Genomic DNA, 23,672 nt, shown 5'->3' on the forward strand with positions numbered 1-23,672 from the left:
CTGGAGAGAAGGAATGGGTGACGTTTCGGGTCAAGACCCTTGTTCAATAGACAATAGGTGCAGGAGTAGGCCATTTGGCCCTTCAAGCCAGCACTGTCATTCAATGAGATCATGGCTGATCATCAGACCTTCTCGCCAGAGATGCTGCCTGTCCCGTTGAGTTACGACAGCTTTTTATGTCTATCTTCCGTTTAAGACAGCATCTGCAGTTCCATCCTGCACATCAATAGAAGCCCCCATTGAAGAAACTCGGGGACTCTCTTTAATCAGAGTTTACTGGCATTGATTTTGCGCTAAACATTATTCCCATCAGGCAAGAGGAACAGAAGCAAATAACAAAGAAAGAACTAAAGGGTCTCGACCCGAAACGTCTTCGATTCCTTCTCTCCAGAGATGCTGCCTGTCATTTTGTGTCTATCTTAAACTAATCCCAAACCAGTCCTAACAACAGACACCCAACCGAACGCAAGGGTCCGTCCCACTTACGCGACCTTTTCGGCGACCGCCGGCACCCGTCATAGGTCGCCAAAAATGTTCAACATGTTGTAGACGCTACGACTCAGGTACACAAAATTGCTGGAGAAACTCAGCGGGTGCAGCAGCATCCATGGAGCGAAGGAATAGGCGACGTTTCGGGTCGAGACCCGGAAGGGTCTCGACCTGAAACGTCACCTATTCCTTCGCTCCATAGATGCTGCCTCACCCGCTGAGTTTCCAGAAGGGTCGAGACCCAAAACGGGAAATAGGCGACGTTTCGGGCCGAAACCCTTCTTCAGACCGCTACGACACTTTGGGAGACTGATACAATATGGGTGAAGCCTGAAAGCTACTCTTTGGTCGACTGAGGAGACGACTCATGACCGTACAGGCGACATGTGGCGGGGTGACGCCTGTACGGTCGTGAGTAGTCGCCCAAAGAGTCGGACCTTGTTCTGGTCGCCTCTGGATTTTCAACATGTTGAAAATTTTCGGCGACCTGTAACATCCGACATCGAGTGCCAGCAGTTGCCGATAAAGTCGTATGACATAGAAACCCATGACCGCCCAGAATCAAACTCCCAGCTACACCAGGTTCCGAGAAGTGAATGGATGAGAGGTTTGCCCGGGAACGTCCTCAGTAAACGTCCATGAGAGGTCTCAACCCGAAACGTCACCCATTCCTTCTCCCCAGAGATGCTGCCTGGCCTGTTGAGTTACTCCAGCATTTTTTGTGTCTACAGAATTAGGCGTGGTCTTCCCTGGTTGTCTCATAGAAACATTGAAAACATAGAAAATAGATGCAGGAGTAGGCCGTTCGGCCCTTCGAGCCAGCACCGCCATTCAATATGATCATGGCTGATCATCCAGAATCAGTACCCCATTCCTGCTTTCTCCCCCATATTCCTTGATCCCCTTAGCCCTAAGAGCTAAATCTCTCGAAAACATCCAGTGAATTGGCCTCCACTGTCGAATTCTTCACTTCTTGGTTTAAAATGTTTTTTTTATTAATCTTAAAGTCACTTAGAACACGAGCTGCAGAGTTCGCTATGTACAGAGTTTACATTGAGCCTGGGCCAAGGATGGTCCACGCTATCTACTGTGGTCTGTTCCTCCTCTGGCCTGCCCTGGTCCTGCGGTTTCTTTGAACAGAGGGATAGGCGATGACCCGAGCTGGGCCGGGCCGTGTTTGGACCAGTCTCCTCATCTCCGCCCCGATCTGGGCCACGGTGTCGGTGGGCGAATTCTGGAGGCGCTGGAAGAGGCTCTGGCGACTCACTGCCTTCTCCATGCAGGTGAAGGTGAGGGCGGTTCCAGCGTCCACCTTCATGGCCCGGGAGAAGCCATCGGAGGTGCCGTGGAAGCAGCGGCCGATGGCGATCTCCTTGGCCAACCGCGGGTTCTGGTCGGTGACGGTGTAGATGCCGTAGTTGTGTCCCAGCGGATCGACTGGCGCCAGCATGCTGAAGGCGGTCGTGTCGTTGTCGCGGCCGTGTCGGGCGTGGGGCGGGTGCCGGCGCAGGTACTCCCGCAGGAGGCTGTTGGTGGCGGTGTGCCGGCAGCTGCCTTGTGGAGTAACGGTGACTAGGGTACGGTCCACCCCACTCTGATCGAACAACATGCCGCCGCATTTAAACTCCACGCACGCCGACGACACGTTGGGTCGTAGCAGGTCGCGCACGCTGCGGGAGTCGCGGATGCCGTAGAGTTTCCCGGTGGTGTCAGGGTGGTTGCCGCCACTGTTGCGCGACCTGACCATCACCTCCTCGGGCCCCGACACACGCACCTTGATGTAGCAAGCCCGGAACTCCTGGGGGTTCGGCCACCAGGACAGGTGGTCGCCCACCCAACTGGTCAAGTCGTCCTCCTGGAAGGGAACCACGTTGTACTCGTACTTGTCCACCTCCACCTTGTAGAACCTGAAGTGGTTGGAGGAGACTGGAGCGTCCTCGCACTGCCTCATGTTCTGGTAGGGGTAAATCGGCCCGTCTCCCTCCTCCGCGCTGGGCTTGGGCAAGTTGATCTTGAAGGCCGTCTTCTTCAGCTGCTCATCCTCATGGTCGCTCCTCCTGTACTCCAGCTTGGCCAGCAGTGGCTGGGGAACCCCGACCACGTTGGGATTCATCTTGGGGGCCGAGGGGGCGGCCTCCAGCTCCTCCGCGCTCAGGGTGGCCGTCACGTAGGCGGTGTAGGCGTCCGGCCGCTCGGCATCGCAGAAGGCGGGCAGGCAGGCCCCGTTGGGTCCTGTGATCACGCTGTCGAAGCGGCCCCAGGCCCGCGGGTTGGCCTTGTAACCGGGCAGCGGCTCGAGGTTGATGAGCGACACCACCACCCCCTCCAGCTGTTCCCCCGGTAGGAACTTGTCGCTCATGTAAGCCCGCACCTTGACATAGCATCGCCGGCTCTCGGGGACATCCAGGTTGAAGAGGCGACGCTCCCGGATCTCCAGGTTGCCCACCAGGAAGGTCCTCTCCTCCCTCTTGTTCCTCCTCTTGCCCCCCTCGCTCCCCGGGGCGCGGAGGGTGCTCTCCTCCTCCCAGAAGCCGGTGTCGGGGTTGAGGGACCAGAGCCTCATCTGCCTCACATGCTCCGGCATCTTCACGCTGGCCGTGTCTAGGTACACCCGCACCCCTTCCGCGTCTAGGGGCAGGCCGGACGACTGCTCTCGGAAGTCCGCAGTGAACATGCCGTAAGTCCGCAGTGGCTTCACGTCGCCTCGCTGGTCGACAAAGTTGAGGTCGCTGGACGCGGCCATGGCCAAGCTGATGTTCCTCGGGTCCAAGAAGGTCACACTGGCTTTAACCTTCCCGCTGTAGGGTTGCCCGTCGCGCCGGCGGAAGGAATTGGCTGGGATTTCCAGCTCCCCAATAGTGTCCTGACCTCGCATCTCCCCCAGAGGTATGGTGACGCCTTGGGTGGAATCCACCTCGATGGCCTCCGATTTCCTCAGCAGCTTCACCTGGAAATACACCGCGCCGCTCCGGCGATCGAAGGGAAAGACTTTGACCGTGTCCACAAACTTGCCCGAGCCGTCCACAAACCTCACCACCAGCCTGTCCGTCTCTGCGGGGACCGGGATGGTGAATGTGCCCCGGTAGCCCGTCAGCCCCACTTGCTCGCCGCCGATGTAGATCTGGCCGAAGCGGAGAGGTTCCCCGTCGTCCGCCGCCGACGCCTGTCCTCGCACCGACACCCGGGGCTCCTGGCACCTCTGGCAGCCGCACTCGGTCACCACCTTGACCGGGAGGGTGTAGCCCTGGCACGGGATCTCCCGCAGATCTATCCGCTTCACCCCACAGCAGTAGCCCTTGCCGTCCTTACACCTCAGCTCATCGTCCAGGCTCCCCGCACAAGCCAGGCTGGGGCAGCGGCCCACGTTGTGGTAGAGGGTGCCGCTGGCCGCCTGCAAACAGTCGCCCGGCAGCTTGATCAAGCGCTCCAGCGGCTGCCGCCTGCAGCTCGGCTGCCCCTTGGCTAAGGAGGGAAGAGGTAGAAACACACAGAGACAAAACCATGAGAGGAATACCACATCTTGTGGTCAAACCAGCGGTGGCTGTTCCTTCCTGCACATCTTTTACTCTCATATGTCCCGCAACAGAACAGTGACAATCTTTCTTATCTATCCATTTATCTCTATCTGTCTGTCTATCTATCTATCTCTATCTCTATCTCTATCTCTATCTCTATCTCTATCTCTATCTCTATCTCTATCTCTATCTCTATCTCTATCTCTATCTCTATCCGTCTATCCGTCTATCCATCTATCCATCTATCCGTCTATCCATCTATCCATTTATCTCTATCTGTCTCTGTCTATCTATGTCTGTCTATCTATCTATCTATATCCGTCTATCCATCTATCCATCTATCCATCTATCCGTCTATCCGTCTATCCATCTATCCGTCTATCCGTCTATCCGTCTATCCGTCTATCCGTCTATCCGTCTATCCGTCTATCCGTCTATCCGTCTATCCGTCTATCCGTCTATCCATCTATCCATCTATCCATCTATCCGTCTATCCATCTATCCATTTATCTCTATCTGTCTCTGTCTATCTATGTCTGTCTATCTATCTATCTATATCCGTCTATCCGTCTATCCGTCTATCCGTCTATCCGTCTATCCGTCTATCCGTCTATCCGTCTATCCGTCTATCCGTCTATCCATCTATCCGTCTATCCATCTATCCGTCTATCCATCTATCCATCTATCTGTCTATCCATCTATCAGTCTATCCGTCTATCAGTCTATCCGTCTATCAGTCTATCCGTCTATCTGGCTGTGTGAGTCTGTACAGTATGTTGGCAAAGTCATAAGGAATAAGAGTAGAATTAGGCCATTCGGCCCATCAAGTCCACTCCGCCATTCAATCATGGCTGATCTATCTCTCCTTCCTAACCCCATTCTCCTGCCTTGTCCCCATAAGCACTGACACCCGTACCGATCAAGAATCTATCTATCTCTGCCTTAAAAATATCCACTGATTTGACCTCCACAGCATTCTGTGGCAAAGAATTCCACAGATTCACCCCCCATGACTAAATACATTTCTCCTCTTCTCCTTCCTAAAATAATGTCCTTTAATTCTGAGGCTCTGACCGCCTGCCCTAGACTCTCCCACTAGTGGAAACATCTTCTCCACATCCACTCTATCCAGGCCTTTCACTATTCTGGACGTTTCAATGAGGTCCCCCTTCATTCTTCTAAACTCCAGCGAGTACAGGCCCAGTGCCGACAAACGCTCATCATATGTTAACCCACTCATTCCTGGGATCATTCTTGTAAATCTCCTCTGGGCCCTCTCCAGAGCCGGCACATCCTTCCTCAGATATGGGGCCCAAAACTGCTCTCAATGATTCCAGATGTGGCCTTACCAGGGCCTTATAGAGCCACAGCATTACATCCCTGTTTTTGTATACAAGGCCTCTTGATATAAATGCTAGCATTGAGTTTGTTTTCTTTACTACCGATTCGACCTGCAAATTAACTTTTTGGGAATCCTGCACCAGCCCTGCCAAGTCCCTTTGCACCTCCAATTTCTGGATTCTCTCCCCATTTGGAAAATAGTCTATGCCTTTATTCCTGCAACCAAAATGCACGACTCCACACTTTGCTGCACTCTATTCCATCTGCCACTTCTCTGCCCACTCACCCAACCTGTCCAAGTCCCCCTGCAGAATCCCTGTTTCTCTGCCCCCCCCCCCCACCTATTTTCGTATCATCCACAAACTTGGCCACTTTCATTTCACTGCACATCTCGTATGTGTATGTGACAAATAAACTCGACTTGACTTGACTTCAATCCCTTCGTCGAAATGATTAATATACAAGAACCCGTTCATCTGTCAACGCCCTGAACCAGCTACTTTTCCCTTCATTCACTTGTGTATAGTTGTTGGCGGATGTACAGGGAAATGTTATGGAGCCATTTAAGTGCACAATCTAAACTTCTCTTTGAACTTTATCCATGTTAAATTGCTGTGCAGCAAGGCAGACTTGAGCAATTTAATCGCAAGGGCCAGGAACACAGTTGAACCAGATCCTATACCCATGTACACAAAATCCCTGGCGGGGAAGATGGTGACCCTCAGACTATCCTTGATCGGACTTTGCTGGCTTTACCTTGCACTAAACGTTATTCCCTTATCCTGTATCTGCACACTGCGAATGGCTCCATTGTAATCATGTATTGTCTTTCCGCTGACTGGATAGCAGGCAACAAAAGCTTTTCACTGTACCTCGGTACACGTGACAATAAACTAAATTGAACTCGTTTTAGCTTCCCAGGTGTTTAAGAAAGAACTACAGATGCTGGAAAATCGAAGGTAGACCAAAATGCTGGAGAAACTCAGCGGGTGAAGCAGCATCTATGGAGCGAAGGAATAGGTGACGTTTCGGGTCGACCCGAAACGTCTTCTATTCCTTTGCTCCATAGATGCTGCCTCACCAGCTGAGTTTCTCGACCCGAAACGTTGCCTATTCCTTCGCTCCATAGATGCTGCCTCACCTGCTGAGTTTCTCCAGCATTCTACCTTAGCTTCCCAGATGGGGGAAACGAGGGGCAGGTATATCTCCACTTTTTTCTTTTTTTCTTTTTTCCCCTTTTCCTCTCTTATATCTTTATTCACTCTCTGTCCCCACTACGTTGGTGGTCTAGGGGTCCTATCTTTTCACCTTTCACTTTTCTTCTCTCTTCTTTTCTCTCATTTTCAGGTTAAAAGATCAAAATGGAAGCAGTGCAATAATTGTACAATTTTACATTCTGCCGAATGTTTTATTCTTGTACAATTGCTTCTAATAAATTTTTTTTTTTTTTTTTTTTTTTTAAACTCACCGATGACTGTGAGAGTCGCTGGAGCCGATAAGATGGAGCCAAAGCCATTGGTGGACGTTGCATTGGTACACCCCTCCCTGCCGCCTCTTCAGCTTCCTCAGCGTGAGAGTTCTGTCATGCTCTGTGTCCAGTTGTGTGCCGTTGTGGTACCTGGGCACAAGCAGTAATTGTTCAGATCAGAAGCATCGCAACACTTATCATCTGCTCCCAGCATCACGTAAACATCCACATTTCCCATTATGAGATTCATCGGTATTTAGATTAAAAACCTAAAGGGCCCTGTCCCACTTAGCAATTTTTTAGGCGATTGCCGACGATTGTCACAGTCGTATCGGGTCGCCAAATAACCGCCGGTTCCCCCCCCTACGACAATGCCTACGGCAACCTAGTCGACGACACCCATCCGTTTTCTCCGGAGATGCTGCCTGTCCCGCTCAGTTACTCCAGCATTTTTTCGGTTTAAACCAGCACCTGCAGTTCCTTCCGACACATTTGATAATTGTCGCTGCAAAATGAGTGGACAATTGGCATCCCGCTTGTCCTTTGTCTGTATAAAGAGGCCGGCACAGTGGCGCAGCGGTAGAGTTGCTGCCTCACAGCGCCAGAGACCCGGGTTCGATCCTGACCACAGCTGCTGTCTGTACGGAGTTTGTACGTTCTTCCCGTGACCCACGTGGGTTTTCTCCGGGTGCTCCAGTTTCCTCTCACATTCCTAAGACGTGTGGGTTTGTAGGTTAATTGGCTTCTGTAAATTGTGCCTAGTGTGTGTAGGATAGAACAAGTGCTGCCTCACTAGTTGGCATGGACTCGGTCAGCAGGGGTTCGAGGGTTTCGGCCTGACCGTTGCCATTTCCTCGCATAGTCTGCTACCGCTGAGTTTCTCCAGCTTTTTTGTGTCCAGCCGTGATATGGAAGGGCTGCCGGAGGAGGTAAAAAGGCTGGGAATGTTTTTGGATGGGGACATGGATGGGACAGGTGTAGAGGGATATGGGACAAACACAGGCAGGTGGAACCAGTGTATGTGGGACATAAAAATGCTGGAGAAACTCTGGAGCGAAGGAAATAGGCAACGTTTCGGGCCGAAACCCTTCTTCAAAAGTGGGACATGTTGGCTGGCTTGGGCTGGAAGGCCTGTTTCCCCGCTGTATCATTCTATGAAACATCTCCCCCTCCCCCTCTTACCCCCACATGATGCTGTAGAAAGCGGAAACCTACACGGTTACCAACTGACCCCACCCCCACCTCCACCTCCACCTCCCACAGCCAGAGCGTTGACGTCAAGACATCTTCAAATCTCACCAGAAATATTTCAGTGGTGTTGGAGCCCCCGTGGCTCTGCAGCAGAACACCACCTGCTGATCCTCAAACCGCACTTTGGACTCCGGGTGCTTCACGATATAAGGGCTTTCTGTTGGTGAGAAGGAGACTCAGTGAAAGGCGATCACAACAGACTCACAGGTGTATCCACTCCAAAATGTAGACGGCCGCACTTCATTCTAAGAGTAGAACTCACGGTGCGGGCAATCTAAACATATACCAAACACTGTGTAGAGCGGCACGGTGGCGCCTTACACAGGTAGAGTCGCTGCCTCACGGTGCCAGAGACACGGGTTCGATCCTGACTACGGGTGCTTGTCTGCACGGAGTTTGCGCGTTTTCCCCGTGACCTGCGTGGGTTTTCTCCGGGTGCTCCGGTTTCATCCCACCTTCCACGCACATGCGGGTTTGTAGGTTAATTGAGGTAGTTCATTGGCTATATTTAAGAGGGAGTTAGATGTGGCCCTTGTGGCTAAGGGGATCAGGGGGTATGGAGCGAAGGCAGGTACAGGATACCGAGTTGGATGATCAGCCATGATCATATTGAATGGCGGTGCTGGTTCGAAGGGCCGAATGGCCTCTACTCCTGCACCTAATTTATGTTTCTATGTAATTGGCCTCGGTAAATTCAGTAAATAGACCTTTGTTTCGTGAAGTGATTGCAGAAATAAAGTTATGTGTGGGAAGGAACTGCAAATGCTGGTTTACACCGAAGATGGATAGAAAATGCTGGAGTAACTCAGCGGGACAGGCAGCATCTCTGGAGAGAAGGAATGGCTGAGGTTTCGGGTCGAGACCCTATTTCAGACTGATAGTCAGGGGGAGAGGGAGTCTAGAGATATGGTGAAGGGCCTGACCCACTTGGTGATTTTTTTCGGCGACTGCCGGCTTCATATCAGTGTCGCCAAAAGATTTTGAACATTTCAAAATCCAGTGGCGACAAAAAAAAAAAAAAATGTTGGGACACTTGAAAAAGCACCTGATACGCCAGTCAATGAAGCCGGCAGTCACCGAAAAATTCGACCAAATGGGACAGGCCCTTAAGGGCAAGGTGTGAAAACGACAGATCAAAGCAGACGATGATAAAGGAATGTAGAATGTTTAAGAAGGAATTGCAGATGCTGGAAAAAATCGAAGGTAGACAAAAATGTTGGAGGAACTCAGCGGGTGCAGCAGCATCTATGGAGCGAAGGAATAGACGACGTTTCGGGTCATCAGTCTGAAGAAGGGTCTCGACCCAAATCGTTGCATATTCCTTTGCTCCATAGATGCTGCCTCACCCGCTGAGTTCCTCCAGCATTTTTTGTCTACCTAGGAAATGTGGACTGGTTCATTGTTGGCTGAGGGGGAAGGTGATGAGGAGGTGTACAAGCAAACAGTAATATTAATCAGAAGGACAGTGAAACTAGTCGGAGAATTTTGGGGCACAAATGGAATAACGTTGGCTGACAGAGTGAACTGCAGATGAACCACAAGCTAATAGAGGACATCCTGGAGCTCTGCTAATGGGGCCATTTTATGCTGCGTTTTCCAGCCCACTGATTACTGGTTTTATAAGACAGAATGACATGTTGTTTCTGACAGGGACCACTGTATAACAGCAGGGGGGGGGGGGTGTGAGATCATAAGGTCAGGAGCAGAATTAGGCCATTCGGCCCATCAATTCTATTCCGCCATTCAATCATGGCTGATCTATCTCTCCCTCCTAACCCCATTCTCCTGCCTTCTCTCCCGACACCCGCACTAATCAAGAATCTATCTACCTCTGCCTTAAAGATATCTACTGACGTGGCCTCCACAGCCGCCTGTGGCAAAGAATTCTACACATTCACCACCCTCTGACTAAAGCAATCTCCTTCCTAAAAGAACGTCCTTACATTCCGAGTCCCAGACTTTCCCACTAGTGGAAACATCCTCTCCACATCCACTCTATCCAAGCCTTTCACTGTTCAGTACGTTTCAATGAGGTCCCAGTGGTGACTGACCCAGTTTGGTGAGTGTGGCGTTGATGATGGAAGTTTCTGAGCTGTTCTGCACAGAGTGGAAGACGGATGGAGCATATTTCCTGTGTTGGACCAGCAGATGTGTCCTTGCGTGGGAACACACGCCGTCGATGTGGAACCAGCCGGTATGGTCGGTCATTGCCAACGTGACGAGAGGCTGTTCCACCGTGGCCACCGTGCTGCCGGAGATGGCAGCCCCGTCTGTCGAGCGGACCGTCCCTGCCAGCATGTGTTGGGCACAAACGCAGCCGCGGCATTCACCGCCCACGCCGCTGCTCCGACACGCGTGTGGGCACTCTGCGGGGAAACAAGTCCATCCGTCGGCATTGAGAAACACTGCTGCCCCTTCACCCTGCAACGCCCACCCGAAACTACCCCATCCCACCCCCACCTCCCCCACCCCCCCCACAAACTTTCCCCCCACACCTTCACCCCACCCAAACCTCACCCCATTCCAACCCCCACCCCCACACAAACTTCACCCACCCCCCACACAAACCTCCCCCATCCACCCCCACCCCCACATAAAGTTCCCCCCACCCCCCACAAACTTTCCCCCCACCCCCCCCAAACCTCCCCCATTGGTTTATACTCTCTAGAATTTAGGAGATTGAGAGGGGATCTTATAGAAACTTACAAAATTCTTAAGGGGTTGGACAGGCTAGATGCAGGAAGATTGTTCCCGATGTTGAGGAAGTCCAGGACAAGGGGTCACAGCTTAAGGATAAGGGGGAAATCCTTTAAAACTGAGATGAGAAGAACTTTTTTCACACAGAGAGTGGTGAATCTCTGGAACTCTCTGCCACAGAGGGTAGTTGAGGCCAGTTCATTGGCTATATTTAAGAGGGAGTTTGATGTGGCCCTTGTGGCTAAGGGGATCAGGGGGTATGGAGAGAAGGCAGGTACGGGATACTGAGTTGGATGATCAGCCATGATCATATTTAATGGCGGTGCAGGCTCGAAGGGCCGAATGGCCTACTCCTGCACCTAATTTCTATGTTTCTATGTTTAACCCCACCCCCACACACAAACCTCCTCCCCATCCCACCCCCACAGTGCGAGAGCCCCTTGCTGCCCACCCCCACAGTGCGAGAGCCCCTTGCTGCCCACCCACCCACCTTCTCCGTCACTACCTGATCCCACACCCCCGTACCTGAGCAAGGTTCCCCGGTGCATCTTTTGACTTCGGTTGTACGCCCGACACAAGCCTGCCCGCCTGCGGTCCGGATGCAGTTCCGATGTCGCAGGGAATGCCCGCTGCCGCAGCTGACCGAACATGCCGTCCAAGATGCCCACTCCGACCAACGCGCCTCTTCACCACCGCACAGAGGGACAGGTGGAATAGGCGGCCAGCCACAGGTTTGGGTTTAAAAAAAAAACAAAAAATAAACAAATTCAATCAGCGATTGGGATAATATATAGGGTGATTACACGAAAGGTCACTGGAGCGTAGATCCGCACCCACGTGACCGAAAATCTCAACTGGAGTACATGCTATACATCCGGTACATGTTAGTGAATGGGAAAACACGCACTTTCGGACAGCGGACATTTGCCGTGGAGATTTAAAGGTCCAAAATATCGGGAATTATCGCGTTTGCTCGCTGAATTTCATCAAAAGTAAGGCAATAATGCCTTACTTTTGATGAAATTCAGCGAGCAAACGCGATAATTCCCGATATTTTGGATCTTTAAATCTCCACGGCAAATGTCCGCTGTTCACTTCCGCTGGATTGGCACCTTCAGCTCCCTCTTTAATTTACCTTAGTTTCTATCTTTTTTTTGGACTGTAAATCTAGGTAGCTGTGCCTCACGGTCACCCCGACTGGCACAGTAAATTGCAGCTCAAAAACTGTCCGTTTTCGATGTTTTTAACGGGTGGGAAAGTCCGTGTTTTCCCATTCACTAACATGTACCGGAAGTCTAGCATGTCCTCCAGTTGAGATTTTCGGTCACGTGGGTGCGGATCTACGCTCCAGTGACCTTTCGTGAAATCACCCTATAGGACTGGACCGCTGCAGGAGGACATGCTGAGGGACGCACTGAAGCTCGGTGCAGCCAACGCCAAGGCTCGGTGGGAGAGGGTAGGGGGCCAAGGCTGTCCGGGTTGGGTTGCCCCTGGGCCTGGCCAAGCTGACCATCCGCGAGTCACGGTGCCAGGCGGTGGAGGACTCTGCCCGAGCCGGCTGCCCGCCACTTTTCCGGGGTTAGGTGCGTGCCCGGGTGGTGTTAGAGAGGGAGCACGCCCTGTCCACGGGCACCCTGGGAGAGTTCCAGGACCGCTGGGCACCGCGGGGGGTGGAATGTATCCTTGACAAGGAGTGTAACATAGTTGTATACTAGTTTATTTAGTATATTTGTTTGTCTTGTATTATGGGGGTGGGTTCTGCTTTGTTTTATTGTATTGGAAATATTATTTTTAATAATTGAATACATTTGTTGATTAAGAAAAATCTCTGTGGGGGAGGACCACAGAGGGCCGAAGGGCCTGTTTCCGTGCTGTATCTCAAAACTAAACTACACTACAGTGAAAAGCTTTTGTTGCGTGCTAACCAGTCAGTGTAAATACAATACATGACGTGGACTCAGTGGGTTGAAGGGCCTGTATCTCTAACGTCCAAAGTAAAGTCTTTAAGTTGGGAATGTAGGAGTCATCTCCTGCTCGTCTCCCCATATGTGTCAGGGGTCACGGGGAGAAGGCAGGAGAATGGAAAGATAGATCTGCAAATTATTGAATGATAGAGTAGACGATAATAATAATAATAAATTTTATTTATGGGCGCCTTACAAGAGTCTCAAGGGCACCTTACAAAAATTTAGCAGGTAGAGGAAAAACATGTAAGGGGAATGAAATAAATAGTAGAGACGATGGGCCGAATGGCCTAATTCTGCTCCAAGAACAGGTTCATTCTCACCTTGACATGCGGGCATGGTGCATTTCCGCTTCTCGATGGCCTTCCCCTTGCACCTGGGAAAGATGAGGCGACGGAATCGCAGGTTGTTGGCGCAGGTGCGCTGCCGTGCTTGGACACCTGGAGCACCGCATGACATGGCCGAGCACGGACTCCACTCCGACCACTGTGACCAGCGGTTGTGAACTGTGTGTGTCAAGCAGACGAATGGAGGTGAAGCCCGAGTCTTTTACACAGCATGTTACAGTCTAGTTTATTGTCACGTGTACAGTGGTAAGCTTTTTCAATCAGCGATTGGGATAATATATAGGACTGGCCCGCTGCAGACTGCAGGAGGACATGCTGAGGTAACATAGGTACAGTGAAAAGCTTTTGTTGCGTGCTAACCAGGCAGCGGAAAGACAATACGCAATTACAATCGTACAGATACATGATAAGGGAATAACGTTTAGTGCAAGGTAAAGCCAGCAAAGTCCGATCAAGGATAGTCCGACATTGTAGATACTAGTTGAGCACTGCTCTCTGGTTGTGGTAGGATGATTCAGTTGCCTGATAACAGCCGGGAAGAAACTGTCCCTGAATCTGGAGATGTGTGCGTTCGTTTTCACACTTCTGTACCTCTTGCCTGATGGGTGAGGGGAGAGGAGGGAGTGGCCGGGGTGAGACTGGTCGTTGATGATGCTGCTGGCCTTGCCGAGACAGCGTGAGGTGTAGATGGAGTCAATGGAAGGGAGGTTGGTTTGTGTGATGGTCTGGGCTGCGTCCACAATTTGTTGTGGTCTTGGACGGAGCTGTTCCCAAACCATGCTGCAGTTGTACAAGACGTTGGTGAGTCTGCGTTTAGAATATTCTGTTCAGTTCTGGGACCATATTATCGGAAAGATGGTGCCAAGATGGAACGGGTGCAGAGAAGATTTACGAGGATATTGCCAGGATTCGAGTGCCTGAGCTATAGGGAGAGGTTGAGCAGGCTGGGACTCTATTCCTTGGAGAGCAAGAGGATGAGGGGAAATCTTATAAAAGTATATAAAATCATGAGACAAATAGATTGGGTAGATGCACAGTCTCTTGCCTAGAGTGGGTGAATTGAGGACCAGAGGACAAATGAGGGGGAAAAGATTTAATTGCAACCCGAGGGGTAACTTTTTCACACAAAGGGTGGTGGGTGTCTGGAACAAGCTGCCAGAGGAGGTAGTTGAGGAAGGTGCATTTAAGAAACATCTAGACAGGTACATGGAGAGAGGGATATGGGCCAAATGGGACCAGTGTAGATGGGGAAGTGGTTGAGGAAGGTGCATGGGTGCCAGGTACCGTGATGGCTCATTCAAAATGGCAACTCCCACCATTCAAAATGGCAACTCCCCCAACAACAACTTACATTTACGTAAGTTAGTATAGTACAGCATGGAAACAGGCCCTTCGGCCCACCGAGTCCGTGCCGACCAGTGATCAACCCGCTCACACTAGTTCTACACCCTACACACTAGGGACAATTTACAGAAGTCAACGGTTCACAAGTTCCAGTTATAGGAGAAGAATCAGGTCATCAAATCTACTCCGCCATTCAATCATGGCTGATCTATCTCTCCCCCCTAACCCCATTCTCCTGCCTTCTCCCCATAACCCTCGACACCCGTTCTAGCCAAGAGAGTTCTGGAAAGTCGCTGGTGGACACGTCCGTGGATAGGACCCGTTTGGAAGGTTTTGAAGAGACAGAAAGTCATAGAGTGATACAGTGTGGAAAGAGGCCCTTCGGCCCAACCTGCCCACCCTGGCCAATCCACTAGTCACTGGATGTGGGCCAAACGCGGGCAGGTGGGACTAGTGTGGATGGGGGGGGGGCGTTGGTCGGCGCGGGCAAGTTGGGACAAAGGGCCTGTTTCAACGCTGTGTGCATCTAAAAGCCCACAGAGGAGGGAACATCTGCGGCAGGTCAGGGGTGAACCTACCTACGGGGCACCTGAAGCGTATGTGATAGTTGGAGCAGATCCGGCCATGAGGCTGCTCCTTATTGACACACCAGAAGCCGCGGTCTGGGCTGTGATGGACCACCTCGCCCGTATGCTCCGCCTTCACCCAGTCGGTGGTGCGAGCCTCCATGGCCGCCGGCCGCGCGCACAGGCGCTCGCGGTAGTAGAAGCGGATCGCCTCCAGCCGCTCAAAGTCCCCGTTCCCCCCCGGGTGGTCGATGTTGAACCAGGAGGTCCACTCCGTGGCATCTGCAAGCAAGACCAATCATCAACGTCACACACACACACAACTGGATGGAACTGCAGATAGTGGAGGTGTCCATGACTAGGGGGACATACAGTGGGTGTGGAAGTTTGGAGATACAGCGCGAAAACAGGCCCTTCGGCCCACCGAGCCCGTGCCTACCAGCACATCCTACTAGCCCCATCCTACACCCACTAGGGACAATTTACTGAAACATAGAAAACATGGAAAATAGGTGTACTAGTAGGCCATTCGGCCCGTCGAGCCAGCACCGCCATTCAATACATCATGGCTGATCATCTGAAATCACAGATAGATTCACAACCCTCTGGATTCCCCCAACAATGTGTACATTCTCCCCATGACCGCGTGGGTTTTATCCAGCTGCTCCGGTTTCCACCCACACTCCAAAGAGGGCAGTTTGCATACCGTCCGAACAGGTCCACGGACGATGCGGTCTCCCAGGTCTTGCACACCGCTCTCTCCCATCTGGACAGCCAGAAGGGGGGCTACGTGAGGATGCTGTTCATAGACTACAGTTCAGCCTTCAACACGATAGTCCCCACCAGACTGGCCGGGAAGCTACTGGAATTGGGGCTCAACACCTCCCTGTGTGCCTGGGTCCTGGACTTTCTCACCGCCAGGCCCCAGGTAGTCAAGATGGGAGGGAATACATCGAAGTCCCTCACCCTGAGCACAGGATCGCCCCAGGGTTGCGTCCTCAGCCCCCCTATTGTACTCTTGTACACATGACTGTGTGGCTTTCAGCTCCAACTCAATAATTAAGTTTGCTGATGACACTGTGGTGGTGGGCCTGATCTCAGACAATGACGAGAAGGCCTATCGGGAAGAGGTGGCTGATCTAGCACTCTGGTGCCAGGATAACAGCCTCCTCTTGAACATCAAAAAAACGAAGGAGCTGATCATGGACTTTAGGAGGGCACATCGTCCGAGGACGTACACTCCATTGAGTATAAATGGGGATCCTGTGGATAGGGTGAACTGTTTTAAATATCTGGGAGTCCACATCTTTGAGGATATGACATGGTCATCACACGCCTCAGCACTGGTGAGTAAGGCAAGGCAGCGCCTTTACCACCTCAGGCAATTGAGGAAATTCAGAGTGTCTCTGAGGATCCTCCAGTGCTTCTACGCAGCAGCGGTGGAAAGCATCTTGTCCGGGAACATTACCATCTGGTTTGGGAATTGCTCTGCAAAGGACAAGAAGGCTCTGCAGAGAGAAGTATGAGAGCTTCAATCACCCCCCTGCAGGAACTATACAACAAGAGGTGCAACTCCAGAGCAAATAAAATCATGAGAGAGACATGTTCCAGCCGCTGCGGTCAGGCAAACGCCTCCGTTGCCATGCAGTGAGAACGGAGAGGTTGAGAAGGAGTTTCTTCCCAGAGGCAATTCGGACTGTAAACGCCTTTCTCACCAGGGACTAACTGTACAGAACGTTTTTCCTTCTATTATTTATTACGTAAAATAATATGTGTGATTGTGTTTAGAATTTGTTTGGTTGTTTTGTTGTTCCGTGAGCATTGCCACTTTCATTTCACTGCACATCTCGTATGTGTATGTGACAAATAAACTTGACTTGACTTGACTTGACTTGTTTCCCTCTCCCCTGACTCTCAGTCTGTAGAAGGGTCTCGACCCGAAACGTCACCCATTCCTTCTCTCCGGAGATGCTGCCTGTCCCGCTGAGTTACTCCAGCATTTTACATCCTAGCCATGTACCTGTCTAAATGTTTCTTACCCGTTGCGATAGTCCCTGCATCAACTACCTCCTCCATCAGCTTGTTCCACACACCCACCACCCTTTGTTCAAGTTCAAGTGAGTTTATTGTCATGTGTCCCTGTATAGGACAATGAAATTCTTGCTTTGCTTTGCAATGCATTTCGTTGTCTCTGTACTGTACACTGACAATTAAAATTGAATCTGAATCTGATTCAGCAAACAGAACATAGTAGGCATTTACTACAAAACAGATCAGTGTGTCCATATACCATAATATAAATATATACACACATGAATAAATAAATTGATAAAGTGCAAATAACAGATAATGGGTTATTAATAATCAGAGTTTTGTCCGAGCCGGGTTTAATAGCCTGATGGCTGTGGGGAAGTAGCTATTCCTGAATTCCTGAACCTGGACGTTGCAGTCTTCAGGCTCCTGTACCTTCTACCTGAAGGTAGCAGGGAGATGAGTGTGTGGCCAGGATGGTGTGGGTCTTTGATGATACTGCCAGCCTTTTTGAGGCAGTGACTGCGATAAATCCCCTCGATGGAAGGAAGGTCAGAGCCGATGATGGACTGGGCAGTGTTCATCCTTTGTGTGAAAATGTTACCCCTCAGGTTCCCATTAAATCTTTACCACCCCCCTCACCTTAAACCTATGCCCTCTGGTTCTTGATTCTCCTACTCTAGGCAAGAGACTAGGTGATCTATTCCTCTCATGAACTTTCACACTTCTGTTCTGAGGCTCGTGTGTTTGGGTGATCTATTCTGGTCTGGTCTGTTCTTGCCTCAACTCCTCCGCCATCCCCTACCTGAAACGCCACCTGTTCCTTCTCACCAGAGATGCTGCCTGACCCGCTGAGTTACTCCAGCACTTTGTGTCTATCTTGGGTGTGAACCGGCATCTGCAGTTCTTTGTTTCTGCACTGATCTCACAGAGTTACTGACTCACAGACGAGCAGCTGCCCACACCACCCCTGGGCTAGATGTCATCGCTTTGATGCTGGGCTCATTGCTGATCAGAGAGCGGTGATCAATGATCAAACCCTCTGTCGGGGAGAGCAAGAGCATTGAACGACAGTCCTGGTGAGGGCAAGAGAGAGCGCTGCTGGAGGACAGGCGTACCGTTAGCGATTGGCCGCTCCTCTAACGCAAACACTCAATCACTCACAAGTTCACGTTATAGTACAATTAGGCCATTCGGCCCATCAAGTCTACTCCGCCATTCAATCTTGACTGATCTATCTCTCCCTCCCAACCCCATTCTCCTGCCTTCTCCCCATAACCTCTGACACCCGCACTGATCAAGAATCCATCTGTCTCTGCCTTAAAAATATCCACTGAAGTGGCCTCCACAGCTGTCTGTAGCAAAGAATTCCACAGATTCACCACCCTCTGACTAAAGAAATTCCTCCTCATCTCCTTCCGAAAAGAACGCCCTTTAATTCTGAGACTGTGCCCTCTGGTCCTAGACTCTCCCACTAGTGAAAATATCCTCTCCACATCCACTCTATCCAAGCCGCTCAGTGTAGGTGTGGGCAGTGGAGAGGTGGGGAGGGGAGAGGGGGGGGGGGGGGGAGGGGGGGGGGGGAGGGGGGGGTGGGGGGGGGGGGGGGGGGGGGGTGGGAGAGGGGGTGGCCCCTCTCTGCATGGTCCCACCAGGCCCGGAGAGACCCAGTGAAATTACACAGATTCACCACCCTCTGACACACACACCCTATTGTCTGCAATGTGTAAGGAGGAACTGCAGATGTTGGTTTAAATTGAAGAAAGACACAAACAGCTGGAGTAACTCAGCGGGTCAGGAGGCATCTCTTGGAGAGAAGAAACGGGTGAGGTTTCGGGTCTGAAGAAGGGTCTCGACCCAAAACGTCACCCACTCCTTCTCCCCAGAGATGCTGCCACAGAAGGGTGTGGAATTCTCTGCCTCAGAGGGCGGTGGAGGCAGGTTAGACTTAGATCCTTTATTTGTCATTCAGACCTTTAGGTCTGAACGAAATGTCGCTCAGTGTAGGTGTGGGCAGTGGAGAGGTTGGGGCTGACCACCTGCTTCACGGTGTGGTACAGCAGTTGCACCGTAGCGGACAGGAAGGCACTACAACGGGTGGTGAAAACCGCGCAGTACATCATCGGTGCCCCGCTCCCTGCCATGGATGCCCTCCACCGAAAACGGTGTCTGAGACGGGCCGGGAAGATCATCAAAGACCCCTCACACCCCAACCATGGACTGTTTGCCCTCCTCCCATCAGGGAGGCGGTACAGGAGCCTCAGGTCACGTACTAGTAGGATGAGGAACAGCTTCTACAACAATACAATCACATTGCTGAACTCGGAGTCCCCACCGATAGATTTCTCCGGTCCCTCCGTCCCCATTGTTTAATTATTCTGTATTTTTCGATTATTCTGTATCTTCTCTCTTTCTATTTTTTTTATTTCTTTATGTACAACTACTACGGACTGACGCAAAACTGCATTTCGTTGTACTCATACTTGTATTTGTGCGATGACATTAAAGTTGAATTGAATTGAACTTTCAAGAGAGAGCTGGATAGGGCTCTTAAATATAGCATAGTCAGGGGATATGGGGAGAAGGCAGGAACGGGGTACTGATTGGGGATGATCAGCCATGATCATATTGAATGGCGGTGCTGGCTCGAAGGGCCGAATGGCCTACTCCTGCACCTATTGTCTATTGTCTAATGTCTGCCTGTCCCGCTGAGTTGCTCCAGCTGTTTGTGTCTCTCTTCTCTGCAGTGTTGTGTTTGTGGGACTACCGTTTACCTGGGCGTAGTTCCTGCACCTCGTTGGACCCCAGTTTGCGGTTCCTCTGTTTCCATTTCTGGGCTGTGGCTTCCTTCACCTCGGCTGCCGAGGAAACTGTGGATGGAAAGAAACCGTTTCAAAAGGAGCTGGGTATTATTTTAAAACTTGCCTTGATATATCGCTCGTCAGACACAAATTAAACACTGAGAACAGCAAAGATGAAGGAGAGAAGGAGGTGGCGTCCCAGATCTCAGTACTTCCACTTAGACGACAAGCATTGATCACAGCTTCAGACAGGATTCTCTCAGTTTCAGCAGATGTGTACACACACGCACACTAAAATAACGAGCAGAGTGCACGACTTGTGATGGAAGGAACTGCAGATTCAGCCCTTCGAGCCAGCACCGCCATTCAATATGATCATGGCTGATCATCCAGAATCAGTACCCCATTCCTGCTTTCTCCCCATATCCCTTGATTCCATCAGCCCTAACTCTCTCTTGAAAACATCCAGTGATTTGGCCTCCACTGCCTTCTTTGGCAGAGAATTCCACAGATTCACAACTCTCTGGGTGAAAAAGTGCAGGGAACATCGTGCAGGGAACATTTGTCCTGCATCGAGCCTGTCCAATCCCTTAATAATGTTTCATCAGATCTCCAAAGCCATGCGGGGGAGTCTTTATCTGCATTGAGTCACGACATTTAGTTTAGTTTAGTTTCACGATACAGCGTGGAATATTTCAATAGATTTTTTAAAGGCACAGATAGATAGATTCTTGATTAGTACGGGTGTCAGTGGTTATGGGGAGAAGGCAGGAGAATGGGGTTAGGAGGGAGAGATAGATCAGCCACGATTGAATGGCGGAGTAGACTTGATGGGCCGAACGGCCTAATTCTGCCCCTATAACATAAAACCTTATGAAGCAGGCCCTTCGGCCCATCGATGATCACCCGTACGCCAGCACTACCCTACATACATTAAGGGGAATTTTCAATTTTACCGAAACCAAACCTGTCTGTCATTGGAGTGTGGGAGGAAACCTGGTGCACCCGGAGAAAACCCACGCAGGTCACACAGCGGGGGGGGGGGGGGGAAACGTACAAACTCCGTACAGACAGCACCCGTAGTCGGGATAGAACCCGGGTCTTTGGCCCTGTGAGGTAGCAACTCTACCGCTGCGCCACCGTGCCAGCCTCTGCCTTGTAAATCAAGATCCCACAAAGAGCACTCTCATGACAAGCAAATAATATGCTTTAATGTGTAATGGTGATGGGGAATAGTTTCAGCTCGGGACACTGGGAAAGACTCTCCCACTCTAGTTCAGAACAGAACAATGTCAGTTTTCTCTAACGTCAAGTAACCCTTACATCCCCTCTCCCTCCGTCCCCAACCCACCCAACTCGTACCAGCTTCAAAGTCGTCTTGTTGAGTCTCATTGTCGGCAACTTGTTGTCACCTAGACCACAGCTAACAATGGCCTGTTCCCTTCATCATCGTTAATTTGTTGCATATCTTTCATTCATTTGTTCTATATCTCTCTACATCATCGCCTATATCTCTCGTTTCCCTCTCCCCTGACTCTCAGAAGAAGGGTCTCGACTCGTAAAGTCACCCGTCCCTTCTCTCCAGAGATGCTGCCTGTCCCCCTGAGTTACTCCTGCATTTTTGTGTCTATCTTCGGTTTAAACCAGTGCTTGCAGTTCCCTCCTACACAATGTGAGTGTTTACACACAACTGAAAGAGGAGAAGTGCCGAGAGTCAAAAACACACAGCGTGCTGGAGTAACTCAGCGGGTCAGGCAGCATCTCTGGAGAACATGGATAGGTGATGTTTCACAGAGTGCTGGAGTAACTCAGCGGATGCAGCAGCTTTTATGGAGCTAAGGAAATAGGCAACGTTTCGGGCCGAAACCCTTTCGGGTTTCGGCCCGAAACGTTGCCTATTTCCAGAAGGATTTCGGCCCGAAACGTTGCCTATTTCCTTCGCTCCATAGATGCTGCTGCACCATAACTCAGCGGGTCAGGCAGCATCTGTGGAGAACATGGATAGGTGACGTTTCACAGAGTGCTGGAGTAACTCAGTGGGTCAGGCAGCATCTGTGGAGAACATGGATAGGTGACGTTTCACAGAGTGCTGGAGTAACTCAGCGGGTCAGGCAGCATCTGTTCACATGGATAGTGACGTTTCACAGAGTGCTGGAGTAACTCAGCGGGTCAGGCAGCATCTGTGGAGAACATGGATAGGTGACGTTTCACAGAGTGCTGGAGTAACTCAGCGGGTCAGGCAGCATCTGTGGAGAACATGGATAGGTGACGTTTTTCTGGTCGGGACCCGTGTCCACACTGCCAAATCAGATTCCAACCCGGATCATCACCTATCCAGCAGCATAATCAAGGACCAGTCTCACCCCCGGTCACTCCCTCTTCTCCCCTCTGGCAAGAGGTACAGAAGTGTGAAAACGCACACCTCCAGATTCAGGGACAGTTTCCTCCCAGCTGTTATCGGGCAACTGAATCGTATTTTCACCAACTAGAGAGCGGTCCTGACCTCCCGTCTACCTCATTGGAGACCCTCGGACTATTTTTTATTGGACTTTACCTTGCACTAAATGTCATTCCCTTTATCCTGCATCAAGGACCTGTATCATGTAGTCGTGTATTGTCTTTCCGCTGACTGGTTAGCGCGCAACAAAGAACTTTTCACCAGACAATAGTAAACTAAACTAAACTAAAACTAAAATTATATAAACATCCTCGAGGGAAAATAACCTTAGAAAAAAGAAGAAATGAAACAAGATGAAACAGATAGACGCAGAAAGCTGGAGTAACTCAGCAGGAGTTACTCTGGAGAGAAGGAATGGGTGACGTTTTGGGTCGAGACCCTTCTTCAGACTGAGAGAAGAGGGAATCTATAGTCTGAAGAAGGGTCTCGACCCGAAACATTACCTATCCTTTTCTCCAGAGATGCTGCCTGTCCCGCTGAGTTACTCCAGCATTTTTGTGTCTATCATCGGTCTAAACCAGCATCTGCAGTTGCTTCCTAAACAAGATGTAGCAGACCTGATTGAAATCATTCTCAGGTGGGAGATCGGATGTGGGCTGGGGGGGTCTGACAACAAAGAACCATTTAAGACATTTGATGTTCTTTGGTAAATTGGGAAAGGCATCACAAAATTGTTTAAAGGTTGTTGGGGAATCCCTTGGTGGAAAATTCAGTGGGAAAAAATCACAAAATCGTTTAAATGTTGTTGGGGAATCCCTTGGTGGAAAATTCAGTGGGAAAAAACAAAAATGAGGAAAAGATGGCTTTAAAATTAAAAAAATATATACATTGTTAAGCAGTGTCTTACCTCGAGCTGAAATATACTGTTGCAAGACGAGGAAAATCCAGACCGCACAAACCTCCATCTGCAACTCCACGAATGGTTTTTGTCGGTGCCTTTTAGGAAGAAGTCAAGTCGTTTTAATAAAGGAACAGTGGCGACTTTCTAAAGTGCAGGTCAGACCTGTGGTGTGTCACAGTGCGGAGGCTCTGGATATCTGTACAGAGAGCTGAGACTGTTTGCTGCTAGACAGCTCTCTCTCTCCCTTTATATATGTTGCTGGCTCTATCCCTAACATTAACATGACTGGGGCAAGATTACAGACACATTACTGACCTTGATAGGCAACGTGAGCCAGGCAGGGAGGGTCTGATGAGGGTGTGATTTGACTTTTGTTTGGTTGAAATCCAAAGAATAATAAATAAGTGAATTCCCACTTTTATTCATTAGCAAATTAAAAAATATATATTTTTTAAAAATCTTTCCACTCCCCACCTGACCTGGGTGTGCCAAGGGCTTGGCAGGATTCTTGCAAGCGACTGTATTCCCTGCTGTGCCCCCGGAATCCACTTAAAGTCTG

The 23,672-nt window shown here is 50.5% G+C and overlaps 1 protein-coding gene across 1 annotated transcript; it reads right to left on the reverse strand.

Annotated features, from left to right (window-relative positions):
• Nucleotides 1–1,062: 1,062 nt before the first annotated feature.
• LOC129710987 (cartilage intermediate layer protein 1-like) lies at nucleotides 1,063–23,352 on the reverse strand. Its single transcript, XM_055658322.1, is given in 10 exon segments — nucleotides 1,063–3,951; nucleotides 6,814–6,868; nucleotides 6,870–6,963; nucleotides 8,113–8,221; nucleotides 10,116–10,430; nucleotides 11,287–11,445; nucleotides 13,049–13,231; nucleotides 14,995–15,264; nucleotides 19,788–19,883; nucleotides 23,120–23,352. Coding segments are annotated over 10 exon segments (3,717 nt in total). The 5' UTR covers nucleotides 23,178–23,352; the 3' UTR covers nucleotides 1,063–1,573.
• Between the last annotated feature and the right edge of the window lie 320 nt (nucleotides 23,353–23,672).

This window comes from Leucoraja erinacea, chromosome 29 (genome assembly GCF_028641065.1).
Source record: "Leucoraja erinacea ecotype New England chromosome 29, Leri_hhj_1, whole genome shotgun sequence".
In the NCBI taxonomy this organism is placed as follows: Eukaryota; Metazoa; Chordata; class Chondrichthyes; order Rajiformes; family Rajidae; genus Leucoraja; species Leucoraja erinaceus.